Source organism: Notothenia rossii, assembly GCF_949606895.1.
Source record: "Notothenia rossii genome assembly, chromosome: 7".
NCBI lineage: Eukaryota > Metazoa > Chordata > Actinopteri > Perciformes > Nototheniidae > Notothenia > Notothenia rossii.
Genome location: NC_136905.1, coordinates 63,824,228 through 63,851,406, shown reverse-complemented (window position 1 = coordinate 63,851,406; position 27,179 = coordinate 63,824,228). Strand labels below are relative to the sequence as shown.

The following is a 27,179-nucleotide window of genomic DNA, read 5'->3' as shown; positions in this document are numbered from 1 at the left end:
ATATGGTTCTTGTTTCCTTCAACATGGACATGACAGCAGCTCCGAACAAGCTGCTAAGAGGTGTACCACAATATGACATTAGTGAGTTAGGTAGATGTTTAGCTTTAAGCCCGAGTTTCCAATCACACTAAGGTGGCCGTCATTTTAACCAGCAAGATGGCCATGATAGATTACTCTATCATTTATGTTAAGAGTTTAGAATGGAAGTTGACTTGAAAATAATGTTACCATTACTGCAAAAACCTCTTGACTTAGATCTATAAGAGGTTTTCTTCAAAAGGGGGATATTTTCCAGACCAAATAGCTGTGTTGGCTTTTCGTAACAATTTGCCTTTACAGCTATATAGACTCTCAGCTGATGGAAGTTATACAAAACAAGTCAACAGCCACCTGTTCTTCTATGACTTGGGCTTGAAGCTTGGCTCTGTTCAACTTTCTTCGGGGTTCAGCCCTTTGCTGTGGAGATAAACAGGAAGTGTTTGTTATTAATCTGTCATCTCTGGAGGGCTCATAAAATACTTTTAGCGTCCTGTTGAACCCAGTAAGGCCATCATTCTAAGCATTACATCTTCTAAGGAAGAGAAAGACAGGGATTAAGAAAAAATGGTCACTGTCATTTATTTTCAGCAGCGTTGCTCAGAGTAAACTGTGGTTAAGCTGGTTGGACCCATTATGATCAAGCCAGACCAAAGGGTTTGAGAATAAAATTGGTGGGCTATTTTTAGGCAATCCACTTCCTCTGGTTTGTGATCTTTTGTGAAAGAAAAGAACAGTGTTTTTGTCTGAGTGGCTTCAACGGCTCGTCAGTAGTTGCCCTTGCTGTAACAGCGTCATGCAAATGCAAAATTGCAGCTTTGTTTTCTTGTATTTGCTTATTTATGTGCGTTATGACATTTGCCAATCTTCAATGCTTCTTTGTTTGAAGCTCCAACCTACAGTTTTTTGAGTGGTGAAAAGCAAATGTGAAGATTACTGGAGCCCTAAGTCTAGTGTAACGTGACCTTTTTTGTCCAGACAGAACAGCCACTGGGTTCAAAGCAGTGGCGTAGCCACCATAGGGCCAGGGTGGGCCCAGGCCCACCCAGTTTACTCATTGGCCCACCCTGAGAAAGCTTCGGTGTCATTTAAAAAAATAATTGTTTTTAATTTTAATTTTTTTTTAATTATTTTATTATTATTATAAAAAAATGTATTCACCAGTTGAGAATATCCAAGAATTCAAAGTGAAATTCAAGTGAACAAATATCGAGTTTAATTAATGTTGTATGTGTTTTGTCCTCTGAACCGAACTCATTTATGGTAAAAACTGATTGTTGGTTCCGGCGCTCGCCATAATAACGTGAGTGAGGCAGAGAGCTGCCTGCAAAATAAATGATGGCTCAAAGTTCACTAATGAACTGTTTTTTTTTTTTTAAAGGCCAGACTCCAAGAAGAGCCCCCACTGCCCTCATCTACCAGCGATCTATACGATCTTTTTCTGATAACGATGAAATAGCCCCGCCTTCCTCTCCCCACGTCTCCCTCTCCCCACCTCTCCCTCTCCCCACCTCTCCTGCTGCTGGCTGGGCTGTCAGGAGAAAATAAATGTTAAGGGAAACTCTGCCGCACGGTTCCCTCGTCCCTTGGAAGAGACGGAGAGGTGGGTGTTTTTCATCTGCTGGTGGACAGTCCGGAGAGGTATACACAGGGTTGGGTTGTAACGGAATACATGTAACGGGGTTACGTAATCAGAATACAAAAATCAAGTGTATTCAGCTGGCGTTACATTTGAAAAACGAGTAATCTGATTACAGTTACTTTCGTAAACCTGAAGTGAATACATTTTGGAATACATATTGGAATTATTGGTGGAAAAGTTTCCTCATAAAATGTAATATTCATTACCTTGCAGAACTGTCTGCACACTGCACAGCGCTGCAGCATGTCTGTGAGCGAGAGAGAGAAGCAGCGTGTCTGTGAGGCCCCGCCCCCGCACGCAGATGAGAGAGAGAGAGAGCTCTTTTAAAATATGATGAAAGTTAGAAACGGAGATGGTTAGATAAAATGTGCAAGATAACGTTTATGTAGCATTTCTTAATTGTCGAAATGATGACATTTATAACGGGATAAAATCAGAGTGAATTACCTGCTGCTGCTGAATGCATGGGGCAAGTGACTGGAACAAGTTATAAAAGTTATTACATCGTTTCAGATAATAATATTAAATAATAATGATAATTCATTCTATTTAGGGGCGCCTTTCAAAGCACCCAAGGACACCTTATAATTCATAACATATTTTAAGGAAAGGTTTTAAGACATTACAAAGAATGCAGTCCGGGTGATGTTTTTTATGTGGGGTGCAGATGAGAGAGCTGTCCAGAATGACACCAAGATGTTGTGTTTGTGCTCTTGATGAGCCATTAAAACAGTAAAACACTTGTCTCCTGTTCACCAAAACATACCCATCTGTGATGGAAAAAGAAAGTATTCCAAAAGTATTCTAAAAGTAATCTGCCACCGGTACCGGCGGGGATTGTTGTTAGCTTCTGATGCGCAGAAGAAAAATCTGGCCCACCCTATTTTTTACAGGCCCACCCTAAAGTACATTTCTGCCTACGCTACTGGTTCAAAGAGATCCCCACCCTTAACTAGAGGTCACGGGTCAAGAACAAGGGTGTAAGGTCATGGACGCAGACACGCACCTGTTCACAGGGGGCCTCTTTGCAGAACAGATGACTCCAGGATGTTTCTAAAGACGATAAAGCTATGACCTGCGTGTGTGGTTTGACGGTCCCATAGATTCAGAATACCCCCTGCGAATGCACTGTTTAGAATTGGACTAAACATTTCATTCCCAGAACTCCTTCACCATACATGGCCTTATACAGTGCTTTTGAAGGAAGTCAAAGACTTGATTTACTTTGTTTTGAATGGATTTTAAAAATGGACATTCTTACACCTGGAAAAGCTCAGAGGAGGACTTAGTCTTGGGTTCAGTCCGTGGTCAGCAAAGAAGGGACTCATTCTGAACAGACTCGACTGAAAAGATCAGTACTTTTGAATGTCCCCATATTGCCGATATATAGTACCGTAATAGCAACTGGGAAACATAAACCTTGCTTTTTGAATGGAGGCATCTGGGGAAAAGAGCAATGTTTTTTCTTTTTAGTTTTTACAACAGTCTCTTTTCCAATCACTATTCTCTGTCAGCTTTTATTATTTTTAGAGTTCACACACCTGTTTTCCTTGCAGTCTCAAAAAGGAGCTAAAATAAGTGATGTATTAGAATGGTTTTAATGTAGGCCTTTTCCACTCCGAGATGAACATTATTCGGACATAATTCAAAGTTAAATAGTGTTTTCTTTCATGCCCAGTCTTCAAGGCATTACCTCATTTGTTAACATGGTGAAGCTGTCATGAGTCAGTCAGCAAAAAGCTGTACCATTGTCCAAACATGACAGCATTTAGTTGGCACATATCCAGGCAGACAGCAGAGGTACTGTGGGAGCAGTCAGTTTGGTGACCTCTGACCCGGCCCAGTCTGACTCGGGGACAAGAGAGCCATTCAGATGCCCAAAACTTGCCAAAAGAAAAAACCTCCCCAAAAGCACCCAGCCCTCAGTACAAATGACAATCCAATAGTAATCCTTTTGAAATGCTTGATTACTCTCAATTAAGAGTGGTAAAAGCAGGAGGATTATCACATGGAGAAGAGACTAAAGGGTTAAGGTAGAAGTGCATCTAACAGTGAGAATTTATACAGGAAGTGCAGTGTTCCCCACATAATTTGATTCTATTTGTGGGAGCAATGCCACAAATAAATCAATGTATGGGAAACACTGAAGTGTGTAAATAATAAAGACAGGGAAAGAATGTCACCATATGAATATAGTGACTTTCATGTATGGTTTATGGCTTTATAGTCATTACAGTACTTTTCGGCGGAGAATTTTGAAAGATTGATAGTTTCATGTTCCCCACTATGATGATTTATAGGGAACATACAATTCGACCATGTATAAAAATGGGCTCTCATGTTTACGCTGTCAAGAGTTCAGACTTTGTGCAGCAGTGATATTTTTCTCAGTGGCAATGTATCTCTGTGCGGGCGTGAAAGCTATGGCTGTGTGCAAAGTGCTGTCACAAGGAATTCCTCGCTTAAACAAAACAAACTTTAAATGAAAGCTGCCTGGTCTGAACAAACCCTAAATAATACATTAAGGAACAACACGTCGTAAAACAGGACTGTTTGCCATGTTGGCTCTGGCAGCTGCCGGTTTGGAGGAGGATTCTTGCAACTGCTCTTCAGTGACAACCGTGGAAAGGTTGCTTTGAATGCCAGAATCTGCAGTTTGATACACTTCTCTCTTTTAGCTGCTTCACTTTTCACCCGTTTGACTGCACATCAGAGGTCTGACGGAGAATGGGTGGTTTATGAGCCTAGACAAGACCACCTTGGGTGACCTGCTGCTTCTTTTCGTCCAAAATTTCATTCACCTTTTGTTCAACTCTACGCCAAGTGCCAAGTTTTCTTTTTACTGCTCCCCCTGACCAAATGTAACTCACATTTTTCCTGCACTGTGGCAGGCATTTCTTTTTGGTTGTGAAAGATTGTTGCCCGGAATGTTCAGTGGAGTCTTCTGTCTGCTTCCTCAGTGGGTACTGGAGGGTTTAGACAGCAGCTCAGCAAGCGTCCACCAGCTGACAGACCAGTGACAGGCAGGTTGTCTGGAGCTTCACGTCCTTTTCCACCAACACAGATATGCGAAGAGGAAAGCCCCCTACCTGAGGTGTCAGTCTTGCTAAACATACTCAGTTAGCTAGTTTATCCGTCATGACATTTGCACTTCCTGTGTGGCTTACTCTAGCATGCATTTAACGAAATTACCCAGGGGGCAGTACAAGTTCACTGAAACCGAGTTTGTAGATTCTGCGGTCAGCTTCCAGTCATACAGAGTGACAATTTTAAGTTGCAGAGTGTGTAACCTCATATTGTTTATCTTTCTTCAGAAATGCATGTTGACCAGAAAGTCATACCCTAAACCAGTGCTTCTCAAAGTTTTTTTCAGTAATGTACCCCCTTTGAAACGTTTTCTCAGCCAAGTACCCCCTGACCAACCCCGGACATTTTTGATCGAAAAAACCTATACAAATAATTCCAATATAGTGATGTTCCCTCATTGTGTGATTTATTAACTCCTTCATGCATACATTACAACAAACTAAGGATATTTTCATTTTATGCATGACAAAAATAACATAACAAAAACAAATTTAAGCTGATTTTTCCAAGGAGTTTTTCAACTGAAGTAATATCTGTTTACCAAACCAATGAACAAAATGATATATTATGAAAAACTATAAAATACAATACACAAATTTGACATGTTTATATGAGGACCCCCTTAGTGGTTCTAGGAATATTTTATATAAAATTATGTTCTCTATTTAACTTATTCTACTAAGATTATTTTTGTAATCATGCATGGTATTTTTTTAATTAACTTTTTTTTTTAAATCTCACGTACCCCCTGCAGTACCCCAACGTACCCCTAGGGGTCCGCATACCCCCATTTGAGAATCACTGCCCTAAACGATTAAGAAAGTCGAAAAGATGGACATACGGGCCAGCTAGATCCTAAATTCTTCTTTTAGGTGGGTGTGATGTTTATCTCAAACATGCCAAGCCCACTCCATTTACGTCAATTAGTAGATGTAATTCACCAGGCTGTGATGGATGACACAGCAGTAGCTGAAATGCACTTAGCTACCCTTAAGAATGAACTTAGCGTATTCCTCTGGGTCGCGGTTCGGAGATATTACCCTAGAGAGAGCAGAAGTTATCCAAACCTGACTTTGATGATCCACAGAAAGACAGAAAGTGGCAGTGGGGAAAGTGGAGATCATGGAGAAAAGCTGGACATGTCTAAGAGCTGGGTTAATGGATGCATCCCCAGGGTTTGCTTAGGAATGCACCAAGGCATTTCCGCCAGCTAGCGTCATCCATCTTCCCTCCCTTGAGAAAGATGACAAACGGCATGAGGACTCCCTCTTTTCCCACTTTTGGCTTATAAATGGCTCCAGTTTATGTGTGCGAGAGTGCAAAAGCCACAATTTTGCCAATACTTGAACATGGTTAGTGTTTGCGTTTCTGTCCTGTTTTATAGGCACCATTTTACTTTTTAAAATATGCAAAACTATTTTGAGAGTTGTAGCAGATACCAACTGCTAAATGATAATGTATTTGGTTGGCATGTATTGATTGCATAAACACAGTTCCAGTTTCATAGGGGCTCCTCAGTCTTTCCGTAGGTCAACTATCAAACAAAAAGACTCTGCAGGTCTGTCTTTCAAATACCCAAGATTTTTTTAATATCGCCCTTGAAAAATACTTTCCCCAAATCTGGTCAGCCGCTCTTTACCTATTTGCACATTATTTGCTGAAATCAAATGATAGTATTGATCGCAAATCATCACCAGACCAGCAGTCACCTCGCCAAACCTATGAACATGCAGTCTGGATAAAGATCAAATCACTCTAATGTGTGCGGATTTCTATAAGATGGACAGTAAAGGTAATGTTAGAGGATTTGTTTGATTTGTGTCGAAAGGCTGTCAATATTGCTCTTGCTGAAATACATTTTTACACATAATACACATTGATTGAGAATAATCAATAGTGAAAACATTCATGAGAAGTTCATTTATTTCATTATGAGTAAATGTTTGTTTAAATGCTTTTCAATTTCTTTGGACCATCTAGGGTCAGGGGTGATGTTTGTGTCTTGACCAGTTGCATGGGAGTCTTGGGGGGTCTTGAGATTTTGACGCCAATGTTTGCACTTGCTGACCCCTCATATTATCACAGTTACATACTTGAACTCCACTTTGGAATTGGCTGAGCTAATGGTGTGAACTTCACAAACTTCAGCAGAGCTTTGTACAATCAGGCATCCTGTATTAACTTCTTCCAAATGAACACTGATTGAATCTCAGGGAAAGCCTTCTTCCTGTGCGGTCACCGGGGTATTGGAGAATCCCATATTTGGCATGTCTTTTGTGTGTGTTCTCGCATGGGCGTGTGTTCTTTTATGTGTGCTGGCCAAGAGAAGACGCGACAGGAAAAGGGTTTCCTATGGGCGTTGTGTGTGATATCCCCTCCATCCAAAGCCTTTTTTTTGGTCTGCATTGGGTGGAGTTAGGATTGCGGGGAGGGTTGGGAAGCGCAGGCTGGCAAGGGTCATTTCCTTTCATTTAAACTTCTCCCTTCTCCGCCTCGCAAAGCAGACACCAACACACATGCATACTGTACATAAATGCATTTATATTCACAGAAAATTCATCACCTTCTCGCTGACAACCACATGGATGCTGTCATGCACTGGAGCTGGAATCCAGAAGGGGAGGAGAAATGGGACGAGTGATCCAAAGACAGAGAGCAAAAGAGGGAGTGCAAGCAAGAGAGGGAGGGGGGAGAGAGCGCGGGGACAATGTCAACAGCTCGGCTCCCAGCACAGTCAGCTGAAATCCACAGCTCAGCTCAGAAGCTCAGAGAGGAGAAGCAGACCAAACGCAGCAGCTTCGGTCGGGAAACATCATCAGACTCGGCAAAGGCATGGAATTCGGCCACAAAACACAAACTCCAAAGGGCAAAAAAATGGATTTAAATCCAGAGGCTGGAGGAATGCTTTAAAGATTTCTTGTAGCCTTGCTTCGTTGAAAGGCTCTTTATATTTAAAGTGACGTGACACAGGAACAATCCATTTCTCAAGGCAGCCTGTCTGACTTTGGTAAGTAGGAGATACTTGATCTTGATACTGATACCTTGCCGGACACACATACATCGTAGTGCTTTTCATTCAGTAGGAGATTGCACACTTGACAGATGTTTGAGTGTAAACCCAGTTTGTCCATGCACTCCATCCTGCTGCTCGATTCAACCGAGAAAACACAGACTACTGCCGTCAATAAAATAAACATTAGTAGGTTCAGTACAAAGTCAAGCAAAGAAAGAAGCCGGCGGGCAATACGGGCTTCTTATCCCACTAAGATAACATTTCCTCATTTTTGTGTTGTTGTGACTGAAGGGTAGGGCCATTTTTTTTACTATACTTCACTACGGTAGCTTTTATAGGTCATAAACAGCAGCAAAAAGCTGGCTTGTGAAATGTGCATGGTCTTCATGTTTTGGCTCTTTCTTCAGTGGTGTTGACAGCACTCCTTGCTTAACTCCCGTGTGCTGCTGCATTATATGAACAAGCCTTGTGGAGCATTGATGGTAGTCTTGGATTCAGTTTTAGCTGAGATTGTTTAGAGTTTTAATTTTCTTTGGAAGACGTGACATGATGTTTCAGGGATGGATGGCGGTTCAGCATTTACAATAGCTGGAGGAGTTAGTCTAAAGCAATTGACATCCATGTTTGGTTTAAACCATAACGTGTGGCTGGCACTTAGATCATGGAAATGTTTGGCATTTTAGGAATTGAGGCAGGATGGGACAGTGTCATGTAATGGGTGGGCCTATTTTGGGTCCTCGAAGTGGGTTGATCACTCATGTTCATCAATCACACAGTCAGCCCTTTTGGTGTAAGTTGTGGCCTGGCAGCAAGACATTCCATATATGCTGTACATCTGCCCTCCCAGCAACAACTCAACCGAACATGAAACTTAAGGAACAGACTTCCACTTACCTCTAAAAAAAGCCATCCAACATCCCAAGCATTTATAGATTATTCTTCAACATTTCCCTCAAGGGAAGCCACTACTCCATAACAGCTCAGACCAACATAAATGCACTGTCTTAATCTCCCAGGGTTCTTGATTTAAAAAAAAGTATGGAGCCTCCTTTTCCATGTGGTATCATTGCCTATCCCAGTTGAGAGGCTGTCATCTCAGTGATGAAAGTGCATTTACTGGCCTTCCAAATTCCACCTGTGAAATGGATTAAGGATGCCTACTTGAGGCTTGCCTAATAGGTAACATTCCTAACAGAAAACTCAGCTCTTTTGAACATTTTACTTGAGGCTGAGCTTTTAAAATGCTGATGCTGGACAGAATAGCAAAATGAAAAAGAACATAAGAAACACATTATTCCTCCAACATTCAACAACATTTATTCCTTTCAATGACTTGCGTTTGAATGTTGATGAACAAGAGGCAAAACAAATGTATGCAGTCGTAAAGCCATATGTGTTTTCTTTGATGTCGTTTTGCATTGTGAACAAGATAGTATCCAATTCCACCACATTAAAGGCTTATTCTCCAGTCTTCTTGAAATCCTCCTACACTAGCGTGTGCCAGGGGGCAAGCTGAGTGACATCACTAAAAGATTCAGTGTGTTGGGAGGGCATTAATGAAAGTTGAGGACTCACAAGTAGTGTACACACACACACACACCCTCTGCTGCCGTCAGCGCTCTCAGGGCTTTTCATATTTTATCGACCATTACGGATGCATGAACTGCTCTCTCAGGATTAAAGGTAGTGAGAGTTAGTGAATGACTGTCGGCCTTTTATCGCTTCGGCCATGCGGCTGACTGGCAGCTCAACGGCCTCCTCATTACGATGGGGACAGAGAGAGAAAAAAAGATGAGGTCTGTAAAGCTGCTTAAATTCAACTATATGATCTTTTGGATGGGATTATCGTCATGTTGTATTTATAATAGAGTGGTTACTGTGTCTGAGGGACCCAACTCATAGAGCCTTTAGCTGTAAGACTGTTGTTGCTCTCTCTCTCCTTTACTGGAAGTCCCCCACACTGAGTGTGTGTCAAATGGCACCATTGTATTTGTGCCAGTGACACACTTTCTTGGGCTTATGATGTGTAAGCATATCTACCCTTTACACTGCCTCAATTCAGTGCAGTATTACTGCAGGGTATTTGAAAAAATGCTGGTCACTTCAGAGGGCTGTCCCTATATGTGTCGCTATAACTGTCCCAGAAGAGCATTCCAGACATTACCCAGAACCCCTCTGTCCTCGATGTTGCAGCTGTTGACCTCTCACCCAGGCAAGATTAATGGCTTAACAATGAACAATATAGAGTGCCCCAATCCACTCACTGCTATTGATGGACACATTAAAACCTGGCTGCACAGCATGAAAAGCCATACGGTGGCAAGCTGACAAACTATTGAGAACTGTTGACCTAACCAGTGGGTGTCATCGTCGGCATGGAAAACCATTTTTTTGTCAGTTTTTTGTTGAGTTTGTTCAATAGTTAACCCATTTCAACACCCAGAAAACCTTGACCTTCTCTGTTTATATGGATAAAAGTATTGTAATGATAAAAAAGGGCTCCTACTCTCAAAAAGACTAGACTCCAGGGTGTTTGTACAACATCTCTGGGAAGTTAAGCACCCCTTCCCTATTGAGAGTGGTAACCAGCCCTCAGTCTGTACTCAAGCCATTTTTCTACACATATATAACATGTCTTTAGTTAGACTGGAAGCTTGTGACTGTGGCGTTCTTCCCATATGAAATAAGAAAGTTATTTGACACTGCAGTGTAGCGGTTTGCATTTGAGGGAAAAGGATGCCTAGTATTGTATTTCATTCTGAGCGCCGTTAATATGTGGGAATGTTGGAGAGTTTGGAATGTGGCATGGCCGACTTTCTTCCCATTGCCAGTATTAATAGCATAGTTATCGGTGAGCCGGTCTATTTGATGAGCAGGGATGTGACTTGCAGAGATGTGCCCATCGGCCAAAAGAGAACTGGGTCAGCAGTGCTTCGGATGTTAGTCTCGCCCACTTGATACAACCCCCCTCATGAGCCAATATTAACATCTGCATTATTAGAGTCCCACACTGCTGCGGGTAGCCTTTGCTTAAGCGGATGGCCTTTTGAATATAGTTACTACTACACTACGTGATGTCTCGAGAGATGTGTCACAAAAATAGCTTTTTGTCCCACCAGGCCTTCCAAACGTTAACTTCATCAAAGTCGTACGGGTCTCCACAGGTTCTCATTTCAACTTGTGTTCATGCAACTCTTGGCTGTTGTTAGCGGCTTCTATGAAGGGGTTTTAACATGTTTATAATTAGCTTCAAACGACAACTATGCACGGTTGGGTACTCTGGGCCTCTCCACTTCTGCTTGGAGCTTTTACATTTGTTTTGATAATGGTAAAATAACATAATCTAAAAGCACAGTTGTAACAACCCCTAACTTTGTTTGGTCTACGCCATTATCAATGTTCATCGCATAAGGAAATGTCTGCTTTTTAATGAATCAAGCTAAATGAATTGGCTATGATTGAAATCCTTGGAGAATTGGAAACATCTTCCCCCTCCTATTTTTCCATTGGTTTAGTTGAGGCATTTCCTCTTTATGGGTGAGGTGGGTTACTGTGCCTCATGGCCCGTTAAAGCCAACAGTGCTTATGTGTTTGTTTCGAATGAGGCGAGCAGCCAATAACACCCCTGAGAATTCTCGAATGTTGGCTGTGAAAGGGTTTATGATGTGAAGTTGAAAGATTGCCATGAGTAGGAGATCTGGCACCTCACTGTTTAAACAAAATTGATTGGGGATAAATGAAAAGGTAGAAACATCACAGACAGTTTTAAAAGCTTGTATAGAATAACAGTTTTTTAGCAATTGGGTTCCCCCCCCACTTTATACACATGCATAAACTTCGCAGCGGGCGGAACTTATCATAAAGTCTGCGAAAATAAAGCCCACCCATTTAGAGGGAAGATATGATTGGTCAATTGTACTGTCATTTGACATTACTCTCTCGTTGAGTTACTATAGCTGGGCCCTCTGTGAATTTACAGCAGGACCACCAATCACCTCCTATCTTCACCTCGCATAGACGGCTGAAGGAGCTTCTTTCATTTAACCCTTCACATTCAAACAGAAACTGAACAGGCAGATTTGAAGGATTTATTTATTTGGAAATGTTATTTTAAATACAATTTAAATCAAGTTATTTTGGTAAAACTAATGAAAAAATATAACTAACATTTTTTGGGGAAAATAAAAACAAAAAAAAGACTCCCTAGAGAGGGCCTTAAGGGCCCTGAAGGCTCACCACTGGTCAAAGCTTGTTATACACAGTGACTGGAGGTGACTTTAACATTTGAAAGTGCTTGAAGTCCACATGTTGTTACTGAAGTATCAGCTCACCATGGGTTTTCCGGTGCATGTCTTGCCCCAGACTCTGTCTGAAGGCACGGCTTCCATTCCAACAGCTGAATAGGTCTTCAGCTGTCTCATCCATACAGCTACCCCTATCTGATTGCAGGGCAGAAAGGAAGCGATTCAGGGAGAATGTAAGCATTGGAATGAGGGAAAGGGTGGGTTTCTGATCATCTGATTCCAGGCTCTTTTCCTGGAAGTTGCACGTAGGCATTAAATCACAGACATCTCTTGTCAGTAGCCGCCTTGAATGTATCTTTACTACTGACACGTTGCTTATAAGCAAACATTCGCTTTAAATTATCTTACTGTGAGGAATAACATTGAAATAACCCCCATCTTAATATCTAAAATCATGTATTTGTTTGCCTTGCCAATCAAAGAGGCCCTTGAACAGCTTGTAGAGAGAGCATGCTGTCATACTCCAGCTAAAAATAACTGTCCTGTTGAAGATCAGATACACATGGACTCCAGTGCTGGGACATTTTTGCAGTTGCAGGCCAAAATGGCTATTCCTGCCTGCTTTAGCTTACCTTGTCAGGCCCCAGCAGAAATGTCCAAACAAATCCTCTGGCCCATTGTCCATGTCCACATGAGAAAGCCACTCGGTGTACAGACTCGAAGAAAAGCGGCGGCCTTCTGTGTGCTTTCTACGAGCGCAGGAATGCATCGCATGCTAATGTACCATGGAATAATGGCAGTTCTAACACTGTCTGCTCTGGTCATTTGTCAGTTGATGCTGAAACTACTAACCATGGAAACCTCCACTGGAATAGATGGGTGATGTCACACCTCCGGTATGTAAGTCACAATGTGTGAACAGGGAAGTTCATTTGATCATTGATAGGTCTTGTCTATGAGTCATGCTAGCTTTTTGAGTTTGATCAAATATCACAATTTCTGACCACCCATTATGCTAAAACCCATATAATTGATGAATTAATGCGTACATAAAATCTGTTTAATTGGTGTGAGACAGAACAAACTAAAATGTTCATGTGTGTGCGTGGGAATGCTTGCATATACTGTATGTTGCACTAATGTAACTGATTAGAGCTGCAGTGTGACCTCTGACCGTAACAGGGTAACATGTGTACATGCCTTCCCCAAGGCCTGAGGCAGCGACTGTGTGTGGGCCACACAGCTGATGGGGTTCATGGGAGAAGGAGTTTTCAGTGTCCCAGGTGACTTGGCTTGCAGCCACTGGCTTTAGAAGGGGGAGAAAATAATTGAACACTTCATGTCAAATTAATGATTGTGACTGATTCACTTCCACATGCAATTTTAGAATACCGGTGCACAACCATGACTACCTACAAACATAAGCACATGTAGACATGAGCCAACACCATTAAGCCCTTTTGATCACATTGGTGTCCCTCCATGTTTGTATCTTGTATAAGAACACCAAGAAACCTTTGCAGTGTAGTGTATGTAGCCTTACCAATTACTTTCATTTAGGATGTTCAAATGCTGGATAACTCCATTATTGTTATATAATCTTCACAAATTTCTTCGTATCAAACCACAACTTATCAGCCAATACTGAGTAGAAATATCTGTTGGGAGATAAACTTTTATTCTTTGCAGTCGCCAATCCCTTTCCTTGAAATTGGAGACGTTAACTTTAGCTTTTCGCCGCCAGTGGGTCAGTTAAGAGAAGTTGCATTGAGTTAGATTATAATGCTATCATGATTTGTTCAAATGCCGATTTAGCTGAGCAATAGTTGGCAGTTGGTTAAAAAAGTGATTAAGGCTTATCTAATCCTATTTGGCTGGATATCAACCGCAACAGCTATTCATTAGATTTAACTTGAAACTACCATCCTATAATAGTTTTCACTTTTAAAGTTGGAATATGCCTTTCATGTGCAGATTTCTTCAGCTGTGATTGAACATGTTGAACAACTGTCTACTGTATTATAACAACTTGAATCGATATATTCTCTAACCTTAGTTTTTTTGAAGGTGGCACATTGTAAATGGATCAACAAGTGTCCCAAATGAATACAGAGAAGCTGTTTAATGCGTGTTTTCTGTCCACCCAGTTGTTAGTATGTAATTTTAATGATATGTCATTACGGATGGACTATATAACAAAAACAATGCCCTTGCTTTTTTCAAATAACCATAGCTTTCACCATACCATTCTAATTCCCTGGTGCTTTTGGACTTTCTGGTGTTGGCTCAGTCCCACGTGTGCACCTCTTGCCTGCTTAGTGTGTTGCAACAGTTTGCCAAAACAATGCCAATCCCTTAATCTGTGCTGTATCTGGCATCTTGTTCCTGCCTGTGCCAACGTGGCACTGCTCCCCCGTCCGTGGTGCTTATGTAAGCCTGTCTGTACCATCCTCCACAGCCCAGCACCCCAGAGGAATGGTCCTCATTTGTGGGACCCAGAAACAATGTGTGTGCAAAAACACAGTATTCTGTTGGCTTTCCTCTGATCTTTTATTCAGTGCCTCTTAAAAATCATTTTGCCTTTGCCTATTCTTCTTGTTATTTGTGTCAGAGAGTTTTATTGCTGCTTCTTATTCTCCTACATTATGCTTTCCCTCTTTTCTTTGCCTCTCCATCGGCCTGCCGTTAGTTGGATGCAAAGAGTTGGATCAGAATCCATCCAGGTAACATAAAGAAGATGACAATCGAACATCCTAGTGCTATGTTTACATTAAACCCAGCCATTTTTTCACTCCAGCAACATTTGTGTTATTTAAATAAACCCTGTTTTGATGCTATTTAAATGCAGTAAAAGGAACACAAGCTTGCAGAAATAACGTCATAATTATGCAGCTTTGTCTGAATTATATTTGTTGTACTTTGTCGGGTCTGTCCGCAAGACGAAAAGCAAACGCAATGAAGTTCTGATCCACCAGGGCTTTGCTAACACTCAAGCTGCTCCATCAACACTCGTATACAAAGGGTGCAACATGGTTGTTATACACATAAATCAACATACTTTGTTAGGATGATATAAACTCAACCGCGTTCATATTGTGGGTGTTTGCATTGACTTTGTGCCTGATCAAGCCGCACAAAGAAAGTTTTCAGCGATTTGTTTGAACACACCATTAATGTAAAAGTGAGGGGAAGGTGGATGTACTAGATTGTGGAGAAGACATTGTTGGAGAATGAAGTTGAAGGACGAGGAGGAATAAGGGTTGTAAGTGTGGAAAGTAAAAAAAGTGTGGAAAGTAAAAAAAGGAAGAACCAGTAACCAGAATCCTGAAGCTGAAGTTGTTCTATTGTGGAGGGATGGCAAAAAAAGAAGCATGATTTTGCATCTGATTTTTTTCTTTCTCCTAAAAGCATTTTGTGTTGTGGGACAGATGTTGGGTAGAGAATAACAATGATGCAGGCACAGATGTTTGATCTCTACATAGACACCTCTGGCCTGCACATAATCACGCAGCACCAGCAGCAGCATCCAGTAACCAGTCTCTCCTCACTGCACCCCCCCCCCTTTTCCTCTTCCTCCTCCACTGACCTACTTCCCGGCGCTGGGGATGAGAGGCGATGAGGTAGTGGGCTGAATGAGAAGTGGCAGAAGTATCTCCCTTTATCCCTGCCTCACTCCCTCACCTCCTTCATCTCCCTGTCTCACCCCTCTCTGCTCTGCTGCTCTCCAGACTCTTTAAACACAGAGCAGCCAGCAGGCTCCTCTCTTTGCTTCAGGGAGTATGCAAATACTGCATGTGTGTATTGATTCGTATAATCCACAGATCTGTAATCTGAGAGAAACTTTGGAATTTTAGCCTTAGCAGACCATTTACATGCACCAAAACCTATACAACACACTACAGGAAGGGGAAAACCTAAAAAGCATAATAGGGCCACTTTTGAAATATTGACTTCAAAACCGAAGTCCAAGTAGAGAGTAAGAGCTGGCAGCCCTCGCATACAGTCACTGTGCCCAGCTATCAGCAGCTACATGCAAACCTGAGCACAGATAAGCAGGGGAAGGAAAACAAATGGAGAATAAAGCTGGCAGGAGGATAGTGGAGAAGTCCCTAGGAAAAATGACAGATGTTACTGTCCGAGGGGGGTTGACAGAGCAAAATGTCACTCTATTCACCCTGACAAGAGGGGAATAATGGGAGATGACAGCAAATCAGAGGGGGAGGGAGAGTGAGATGGAGTGAAAAGCTGGGAGATAAGAGGGGCTCTCAGGGCACATATGGCAGTGGACATGGTCAATTTGAATTGTGATTGTGTGGTGACTCCACCATACAGACAATGATAATGGCCCTGTATACACTGTATGTACAGTATATTTCTGTGTTTGGATTCCTTGACCTACTTTCTCTCGGCATGCTTTGGAAGACGGCCAGCAGAACTGGTGTTGAGTGATCACTGGCCGCACGTGGGGCTCTGTGGGAGAGTGAAGATAGACACACACACACACACACACACACACACACACACACACACACACACACACACACACACACACACACACACACACACACACACACACACACACACACACACACACACACACACACACACACACACACACACACACACAGGAGGTTCAGGTTGTGTTTTTCTTTTTTCACTGAATGGCTTTAAAACCCCTGTAGAGCGTCTCCTTTTCTATTAAGCTCAGCCAGCTGCCCACTGTGTCAATATCTAACTCACCACCGCAAAGATTGGCATCAGTGCTTACTCTCTCTTGTAGTAATACAAATGATGAAGAGCAGTCGCTTTTATTTCGATGCAGAGCCTTTTCAAGTGTAACTCTATGGAAAGAATCTCCATAATTTACCATGCTGGAGTGTGCCTTTCTCATTGTTTCCTTTCCCCCTTTCCCCCTTGCCTATACAGTACATTTAAGTCTGATCAGCATGCCATGCTTAGCCACATCTGGTTTGATAATAAACTCTGCAACTTGTTGTGCAGAATACTCGATGCACATGCGACAGTTGTCTTTAATCATTATCACTGTGCCTCTGTCGGTGTAAAACTGGATCTTGGACATGATTTTCGACTGCAATTTCAGGATTGCTGGCAGACACTTACTTGTGTGTAGGCGTGTAAGAGTTTTTTTTGCTTGTAATTTTATAGTGTGCACCAATATCTTTTCTTGTAAGGCATCGCCTATGAGGCAACATTTCATGCACTAGCGTTCGGGGCAAAAAAAGTTTGCTAACAGGTTTCTTAGCATTATTACACATAAATATAGGCCTCATGAAGTACTAAAGAGGTCACTGCTACACAATCAAACAGAACTACAAGATATGAAGTAAAAACCCTTCGTATGTGTTAGGCACCAATAATGTTTTCACAGCTTTATTGTTGCATTTTAGTTCTGGTCTGGAAACATGGAAAGGACAGTTTGGCAATTGTCATCCTGCATCATTGGGACCAACATTGGGATTTTGTATTTTTTAAATGTTGAAGCCCTGCCTTGTAAATATCCCTGTGTATAAATGTAGATCTAATGCCTATTTATATGGCAGTTGATGACGTTCTTGCAGAAATTCATATATATTTCATGTAATGAACACATACAGTTTACTGGGCTCTGCATGGGTTACATGATACAAACACTATGCACAGGCAATGGGAGGAGAGGGGGATCAATGGGGGCCCCCGGGTCATTTTTGCCCTGGAGCGCCCCAGCAGGTTAATCCCTCCCTGATTGGGGGGGAGTTCAGGGATTGTCACCTCGGCTAACACGCGTTGCTGCAGTATCAGATGTGCCAGGCCCACTGATACACGATGACAAACATGCTATAATTGACATTCAGCGCTCTGATGCAATGGCTATGAAACAGTCTCTATATTAGAAAGTCATTCTACAGAATACTTTTAGATAATATTTGTCAGAAAATAAGCCAAGTGTTAGCTGCATGGGTATTTCCATGTTCAACAAGCCAAAGAAAAACTTGGTTGCATTTAATTTAAAATAGCCTCCAGTTCACGTGTAGCTCTGCTGCCTCTGCATTGAGAAGGCTGCAGATTCAAGGAGGCGGAAAAAGCAAATGAGCAAAAGACGAAAAGGGCAAAATGGAAATGTGGTGTTTTCTCTTTTCTGTTTTTCCCCTTTAAGCTTCTGTCGAGGGCTGAGCGCTTTCATAAAGAATTTACCATCCGGGCTATTTTTAAACCATGCAGTGAGAACTCCTACACTGAACGAATGTGTGAGAGAGCAATGGCGGAGAGTCAGGCTCAGTGAAGATGAAGTAGATTTTTGTGGAAACTGAAGTCATAAACTTTCATTGCCATATTAAACAGACGGGTGCAAAGCCCTTGCCATACCGTAATGCTAGTTTATACACGTATCAATAAAAGCATACCAGGAAGAGAAGTCTGCTTATTGAAATCTGCTTGTGATAGCCTTCTTCTCTTGATGGCAACCTTGATGGCTCCAAAATTGATTTATTGGTCCACTATTTCTGCTGTATTTGCATGTCCATGGTATTTGCATGAGGTCCATTCATTCACAAATGCTGTAAACTGTCGCATAAATAACAGCTTTAGAAACTATTTGAGCCTGTTGGTGTACACTCACATTGTGTAAGTAAGTATGTGGTTGATAGGACATAATATGGTGTGAAGAGTATATTATTCATACAGTGAAGACCACCCATATCCTTTTAGTGGCATTGAGGAAATCCTCCAGGGTGTCTCGGCCTATTCATTGCTTTGCTCCTGTTGTAGTGGGTGTCATTCACCAATGTCCATACACACAGTGTCTGCTCCATTGAAGGAGTGAGGGCACTGCTGGGGCAGCTCTTGGTGCACAAACAAAACACACGCATTGCACAGGCGCCATTGTTCTTCACGGACAAGAGGTTTCTTTTGTCGAGGCACAAGAGCAACCGATGTCAGGATGAGGATATGATGGCGGACCCTTCTGCCTCCTCTGTCCTCTCACCACCTGTACATTTAAGGAAGATTTCTTAAGAAAATAGATGAAATCAATGGTTGTTGGTCTTGGATTTTTTCCTTTGTTGATGTTGGTGTCATCTGCGGTGGTAGAGGTACTTTTCAAAGATAGCTTCTCAATCTCATCCTGTATTTTATGTTTTTCCAAGTAAGTCTTCAGTATGAGAAAAAATACATGCAAGAAATGTCTTAGGTGGCACCCCTCTGTTTGGCCATGGTGGCTGTTGTTGCTTATGTATCTCTTCCTTTATTTAATCCAAACAAATCAAGGCAGCTGGAAACATGAATTGCTTCATTTCCTGTGCACTACAAAAAAAAGAAAATGTCCAAGGAAACATTGACCAAACACTGGGTGTGTCGACCAGCACGAGGCTGAATAGCATAGGCTGAATCACTGTTATGCAACATTTTGATTGGAAATTATTTAAATTATTTACTGTACATGGAAACGTCATGTATTATGCCATTCAACATGCTTGTCCTAATGGATGGAATGGCATTCAAAGAAATTGTTAAGGACACTGGGGAAACCAAACATAGGCCGCCTTGCATTTTGGATGTCTCCATAACCTTTTGCTTTGATTTGCTTCTTTTCTCTCTTCCAGATCATGCCCCCTAGATAGCAGCCTCGTCCTCCTCTCCATTCCCCCTCCCTGCCCCTTCCTCTACCATACAGCACCATCACTGCCAAACGTGTCGCCACAGCCGCCATGCCGCCCAGGAAGAGGACGCGGCCAGGCCTGGGCTTCCTGTGCTGCTTCGGTAGCAGCGAGCCTCCGGAGATCAACCTCAAGGACAGCGTGCCTCTGCAGCTGCTGGAGTTCAGCGCCCCCATGCCGCCCGCAGAGGAGCTGCTTGCACGTTTCTCCGAACTGGTGGTGAGTAAAGATGGAGTGAGGTTAATAATTGAGGAAGCTTGTTGGAATGGCTTCTAAGATTGTCATCCAAAGCAAATGCATGTCCCGTAAAGAATATATTAAGTTTGGGCTATATTGGCCTAAATCCTAAAGGGCAATTTAAGCTTTCTTTAACTTGGATCCTATTTTCCCTTTTTTTTTTTTTGACTAATTGGGACAACCATTTGTTGAAATTATGTCAGTATTTTCCTCACAGCGCTCCAGCTAGAAGCCACGAAACAGACACATAGCAGTCCTGCAATTCCGCACCGCCAATGTGTGTCCACTAAAAATGTTCAGATTGTTATTGTTAAGTTTTTGATAAAATGAAAAAGAGAAGGACCTTACATAAAATTACCGTTAAAGCGACGTACAACGGCAGTCGGAATAGCTTGGAGTGATCACGTAGCAGCCAAAAAAACATGGAAAAATAGGGTTCAGGTTGAAAAATAAAAAGTCACCTCTAAAAGACAACTTTGGGCCGTTGGTAAGGGAAGTGTTATACATTTAACGTTAAGATTCATTACCTTTTCAGTTGAAAAGTTCTCCCACTAAGTGATCACATTGGCTCTTTATTCATTGAATACTACTGCAACACGACCCAAGTGGTTTCACAGGCTACATAATGCATGACTTGGTCATACAGTTTTACATGTGAACTAACTTCCTGCCTGTTGGCAGTTGCTGTGAAAACTTACTTTTAGAAGTATATATTTTTTCTACAATGCAAGAGCTGGAACTTAAATCACCACACTTTAGGAATATAAAAAATAGCCATCCACGGATTCTGTTTAATGAGCCTATTTCACTTAATTGTAACACAGTCCAATGTTGTTATGGATGCTTTAATTTGAACAATTTCCAAAATGAGTCACCATGCAGAAATGTTGCCCATTAAAGTTAAATATATAAAGTTGGTAATAAGCAATACTTTGGCACAATGTAATCCCTGGAATTTCCTTTTTTCCTAATTGTAAGTGGTCCATTTCTTTCCCTTTTCCTTCCATGCGTGTTGTTCATTATTCCCACCAGGAGTAGGGACAGGAATCGGAAGGGATTGGGTCTTGTGAAAGGCATCTTGATGGTTTGATTAGGCCACGCCAAACACGAAATTTAGCAGCTCATCCTTTCCACTACACACAGCCCACCCTTGTGTGACATTTCCTGATGTTGTGCATGGATTACACTTGTTGGCAGAAGTGTTTGGTCTACAACCAGTGCCAAACATGCGCCCATGGTCTTGAGAGGGATCAGGGCACAGCTGTCAGAACGGAGAAGTTTCCCGGGGGTTTTCAGCTGCCATGTATGCAAGTTCCGGCTTTTTTGGAAGACAAGGCTTTCCTGTTTCGGTCTCGATGTTTGCTCAGTTCCTATCTCCTATCTTTATCCATCTTAAAGTTTCTGCCATGCTCCTGTAACCTCAGGTTTCCATTCTACCTGTGTCTCCTACTCCCTACCTGGCTAAAGGACTGTTTCTGACTCTGTCAAGTCTTAGTCTTGGGGAGTGCTAAACTTCACCGGCTGCAAGATATATCACTCCTCCAACTGTCAGAATCAATTCAGGAGATTAAGTGAAATTCCATTTGAGATAGGAAAGTATTCACTATCATTAAGGCAGATGTTTTCCCAACAGGCATCCTTTTCCCATTTTCCAGCCAATTGACCTGATTTGATCCTAAATGTGCTGTCTAGGCTCATTCTCATAATCACTGGCATTGCACAAACCATTAAACCTTGCAGTGTATTTATTGAAAACCAGTCAGTATCTGGTGTGAGCACCATTTGCGTCACGCAGTGCAACACATCTCCTTCGCATAGAGTTGATCAGGTTGTTGATTGTGGCCTGTGGAATGTTGGTCCACTCCTCTTCAATGGCTGTGCGAAGTTGCTGGATATTGGCAGGAACTGGAACACGCTGTTGTATACGCCGATCCAGAGCATCCCAAACATGCTCAATGGGTGACATGTTAGGGTTAGGGTTTAACCCTAGGGTTTTCGGACCCCCCCAGACCCCCCCCAATAAAGCAAAACTCCACGTTTCAGAGTGGCCTTTTATTGTGGCCAGCCTAAGGCACACCTGTGCAATAATCATGCTGTCTAATCAGCATCTTGATATGCCACACCTGTGAGGTGGGATGGATTATCTCGGCAAAGGAGAAGTACTCACTATCACAGATTTTTTCAGATTTGTGAACAATATTTGAGAGAAATGGTTATTTTGTGTATATAGAAAATGTTTTAGATCTTTGAGTTCATCTCATGAAAAATGGGAGCAAAAACAAAAGTGTTGCGTTTATATTTTTGTTCAGTGTAGATGTAAACTGCAAGTTTACGGAGGCAAACAACTGCAAGACAGTACTCCTGTAGTTCTGTCTGGAAAACATGTATTGCAAGGTTTGAATCAAAACTTTTATTTTATGCTAGAGTACTTGACCAAATCTCAGCAGCCCGAAAAAATAAGACCCTACTCCCACATCTTATTTTGAGGTGGTACATTTCTGATCATGCAAAGAAGCTTACACATAATGTGCAAGTTAAAGAAAAAGCAGAGCAGATAAGTCCAACCCCCTTGCAGCATTTGACCCAGGAGAGAAAGCAGATTTGTTATTGTGTCATTGGATCTGGGCCCTTTCACATGATGTGAATAAATTACTCTTCAGATGTTTGTTGGATGGCTTCATCTGATCCCTTAGATGTTTTGTCTTTGGGGTATTGTGTGTGTAAGTATCTGGTCAATATTGTCTTTACTTGACTGCAGAATTCCAGCATTAAAAATAGCACTCAAAGGTTAACGTATAACTCAAATTACCTTCTAATCTGTAAATCACTTAATGTGTTCTCCGTTGAGGAAGAATCTGAAACTAAAGGGGAGAATTTATGTTTTTTGGTTTCATGATGGCACCCCGGAGTTTTGCCTAAATTCAACAGAAAACCGAAAATTAATCTACGTACTACGTTGATCAAAACCGTATTTTAATTTGACATTTTGATTCATGTCTGCTTTGATCAGATGACTAATGCATAACTTCTTCTATTTAATGGTCATCTGCCCAAGATCCCCCCCATCTATTTAACTGGACGGAAATGCTGATACATTTGACAAATCAGCACTACCAGACATAAAGCCCAATGCCTTTGAAGCTGATATTAAAAGTCAATGCAGGGAGGTAAGGGGCTGTGCTACGTGGGTGGAAATAAATAAAATAACATAACAGTGTGTTTCCATGGCAACATGAGATGGGATTATTGTTATGAAAGCCTCTCATGAGGAGTAGAATGAGTCTCAACGGAGGCTCTGAAGTGGGAGCGAAAGATCTGGGCCAAATGGAGTGAACCACCTCCGAACCATAATGGGTATTCCCCTGTTTCTAGTCACTGTCCGGTCAGTTTACACCGTTACTGGGAGGAAAGACCTTAAGCTGAATTGTCTCTGAAACATTGTATGAACAATTGGTGGCCATGTGGCCTGACTCTATTATTGTGATATTAAATGAAAATAAATGTGTTTTTGGAAGATGATAGAGGTTGACTATAATAAACATGTACTACTTTTAGGTCCACAATGATTTGTGGACTAATGGATTAGGTGATCGTCAGAAAAATAATCATCAACCTTTTGGATATTAAAACATTTATAAAGTTAATTTCCATACAAAAATGGCAGAACATGTTGCTGGTTTCACACTTCCTGCTATTGTCAAACATTTAAACTGAATTTATTGTGGTTTTGTACTGACAAAACAAGAAATGTAAAGACATCAGCTTGGACTTTGACATATTTTAAAAACTATTTCTTGATTAATCAAGTAAGCCGCAAAATAGTTATTATGGTGACAAACTAGGCAACTATAAAGAAACGCCAGCAAGTTATAGCAACCTAAATATGAGAAGCGTTCTCAAGTGCATACAGTAACCTTTAGGAACCTCTTCTAACTTCTATGCCACTTCATGAAAAATGCAGGAACATAGAATAGTTAATGTAGCGAAATAGAAGACTTATTGTCCTTGGTGTGTAGCTGATAAAACTAATATTGCAGAATAAGCATGTGTGAGATCCATCTGTGGTTCCCTTGTGTAGACACTCTCTCTCCTCTGCCAAACTCCCAACAACTCATCCTAGAGAAAGTCTGAAGAACTAAGCTGCTTCAAAGTCTGCCATGAACCCAAATGAAAGCCTCAGTAACGAACTTGATAAACCCATGCAAATGAGCCTGGAAGCAGTTGCCACTGATTTGGACAAAATGAACAAAACCCACATAAAAGGAACTAATGGATCACATTAATTAGAATCCCCATTTGCAGCTGACTGCAGAGTTTACAGATAGCAAATGTGCCGCAGTTTTGGGTTCTGTTTTTTGGATCTACGTGCGTCTTTTAATCGTCTCTTTCCACTAGCGTTTCAAGGCTTGCACGAAAAGTTGATATAAAGGCCATGTGTAAAGTTTGGCAGTGCTTTCAGAACAATGGCAGCTTTATTTTGCTTTGTCAGGGCAATTCCCTGCTAATAACACTGTATCATCAAATATGAATTAGCTCCATATTAAGATAATTAAGAAGGGGTTCTGCTCGGTTATTATCCTGCTTGGATATATTTGTCAATGATGGCAGTTTGGGTTTCCCAAAAAGAAGAAAGTGTGAGATTGTTTTGAGACAACAAGTCTCACACACTTAATGGTGAAAGGTCGGCATATGGTCCCAATGTGCCAGAAATCAACTTTGTAGTGCCACTGAAGCCACGCAGAATAAACTCTTAAAAAGAGAATAAAATACAAAGGCAAAAACAGATTTGGAGGAACTTTGGATAGATATGCTTTGGAAAAAAGTTGAAAGCCATGGCCCACTTTTAGATGTAGTGAGAAAAAAAGAAAGATGCCAAGTGTACTGAGCGTCCGTATGTCATTGTTTTTCTTGCAAATAAATGCCGTCCCCAAGTTGTTTGTTGTATTATTTAAAAAGGAAGATGCATGCACAGTTTATCTTAGCCAAATCGGTGCAGCTGAATCAGGTTGTATTAGGTCAACATCTGGCAAATACTGTTCTGGCAGGCATCAGATTAGTGTGTTGTCGCTTTGCACTCCGCCTGTCTCTTTCTTCTATGTGGTAGTCTCATTCTTTTTTTCTCTGTCTCGATATTTGGGACAGTTTTAATCCAACCACTCTGGGCAGTTGTCAAGCTGTCCATGTGTCAATCTGTCTGCCACAACCTTTAATAGCTTTCAATCCATGTGACTCACAATCACAGTCCATACAGGACTCTTCCAGAACCTAAATCCTCTCCTAATTTTCCGAAGTCGGACACAAGACAGCAGAGAATGGAAATGTTCTCCACCCTCTGAGCCATTATGAGTGTTTCCTCCACAGTGTACGACCTGGGATGCACCATCTTTCCCTCCCTTTCATTAATCTAACGGGCTTCCCATTTCCAATGTTCTCTTCCTACCAGCTCTTACTGTCCCCAGCCGACCTTATAATGGATGTAGTAGAGCCTTGTTTCGAGAGGCTCATGAAGGATACTATGACTCATGTAAATGCCTTGTCTGAAGAACTCTAGGACTTTTTGTGAGGCTATGACTGCTGTAGCACACACACATTGTTCATGATAATTAATCATTTTACATGATCAACCATCCTATATGATATTTGGAAAAGATTCATATCATTTTTGTGTTATTTATTTTTGCTGACATCAATAATGCCCTGTTTATGATTTGTATGTTTGTTAAAATAAGAGTTATTCGCCAATATTGGATCCAAGCATTTTAAACAGCAGGGTTTTTCCTACTATTACAAATCATGGAAATTGCACAGAAAAGTCAATTTTGTTTATTTTTTGGGATACTTAACAATTTGTTTCACTTTCCAAATCAGAACTCTGTATATTCTTTAGGATTAAATTTGATTTGTGTTTCAAAAGTTTCACTTTGCTATTATATTATCGTTAACAGGTCTTAAAATGACAATCATGTTTTTTACGTTACAATATATTGTCAATAAAATAAAATATTATGACAGGCCTAGACACACACACACACACACACACACACACACACACACACACACACCCTAAAACTCGTTTCGGTCAATAATGGCAGCTACAGCTTCCTTTTGGCACCCTGGTGGCCTTGTATGACTTCCTGCCATCTTGCCTGTCTTCCCTCTGACTTCCTGTCTCGCCCAGAGGTGTGTGTGTGTGTGTGTGTGTGTGTGTGTGTGTGTGTGTGTGTGTGTGTGTGTGTGTGTGTGTGTGTGTGTGTGTGTGTGTGTGTGTGTGTGTGTGTGTGTGTGTGTGTGTGTGTGTGTGTGTGTGTGTGTGTGTGTGTGTGTGTGTGTGTGTGTGTGTGTGTGTGTGTGTGTGTGTGTGTGTGTGTGTGTGTGTGTGTGTGTGTGTGTGTGTGTGGGTGGGTGGGTGGGTGGGTGGGTGGGTGGGTGATCATCATCATACAGATCCCCTATGCCAATACTGTAAGACTTGACATGAGGTAGAAACATTTACGTGCCTTCTGGAAACGCTGCTTCATAGCCGCACATGCGTGTGAAAGGATGTCATTCTTGGACCACACACATTTCCCATTTAGGTGGAGCCTCACACATCCTCAGTCAGTTGTCAAAGAGACACACCCACTCACACTCCTACAGTATGCCAGGCACACATACTCACTCACTGACCCTTACTCTCCCTGTGGAGTTTGTTTCGCTAACATTTTGGTGTCGAATTTGCATTGCCTCCATCTTTATCCCAACTGCACTCTCTACTTTTTTGTTAACCTTTTGCCATACTCCTGTCCTTCAGTTCATGTCTGTTTTCCCACACTACTCTGAATTTTCTCCGATGTGTTATTGCTACTAATCCGTCTCCTATCCTTTACATGCTTTCCATATGGTATACATAATCGCCACATACAAGTTATATCATCTGAATCCTATTATGTCATACAAATGAATGTTAATATATAAGACATGTCTGCTGGAAAATATATATATCTTCTTCATCATAATCCCTGATGGGAATTACAGTAGGATTATACATGCATGTAGTAACTAAGCTCATTCTCCCTAAAGACCTCCCAGTGATTCCTACTCTGAATAGTTGCTATTTAGAGGAATAGTAGGACATATCATAAGGCAGGTGCAAACAGCTAGCCTGACTCTGTCCAAAAGAACAAATGTACATAGAGTACATTACCAACATCTTCTATGTTGAGACAGAATTGAAAGTGCATTTTAGACATTGTATGATGCATACAAAGTCAATGGAGAGACGTGAGTGG

The 27,179-nt window shown here is 41.6% G+C and overlaps 1 protein-coding gene across 6 annotated transcripts in view; it reads left to right on the top strand.

Annotated features, from left to right (window-relative positions):
- daam2 (dishevelled associated activator of morphogenesis 2) overlaps window positions 1-27,179 on the top strand; it is a 132,987-nt gene that overhangs the window by 51,731 nt on the left and 54,077 nt on the right. For 5 of the 6 annotated variants that reach the window (XM_079692999.1, XM_079693002.1, XM_079693000.1 and 2 more), the window contains exon 2: window positions 19,621-19,893. In XM_079692999.1, coding sequence (XP_079549125.1) covers window positions 19,726-19,893 — 168 coding nt within the window. In that variant the 5' untranslated portion in view covers window positions 19,621-19,725. Of the gene's footprint in view, window positions 1-7,497; window positions 7,773-19,620; window positions 19,894-27,179 lie in introns of those variants that run through there. The other variant, XM_079692998.1, reaches the window with a different exon arrangement.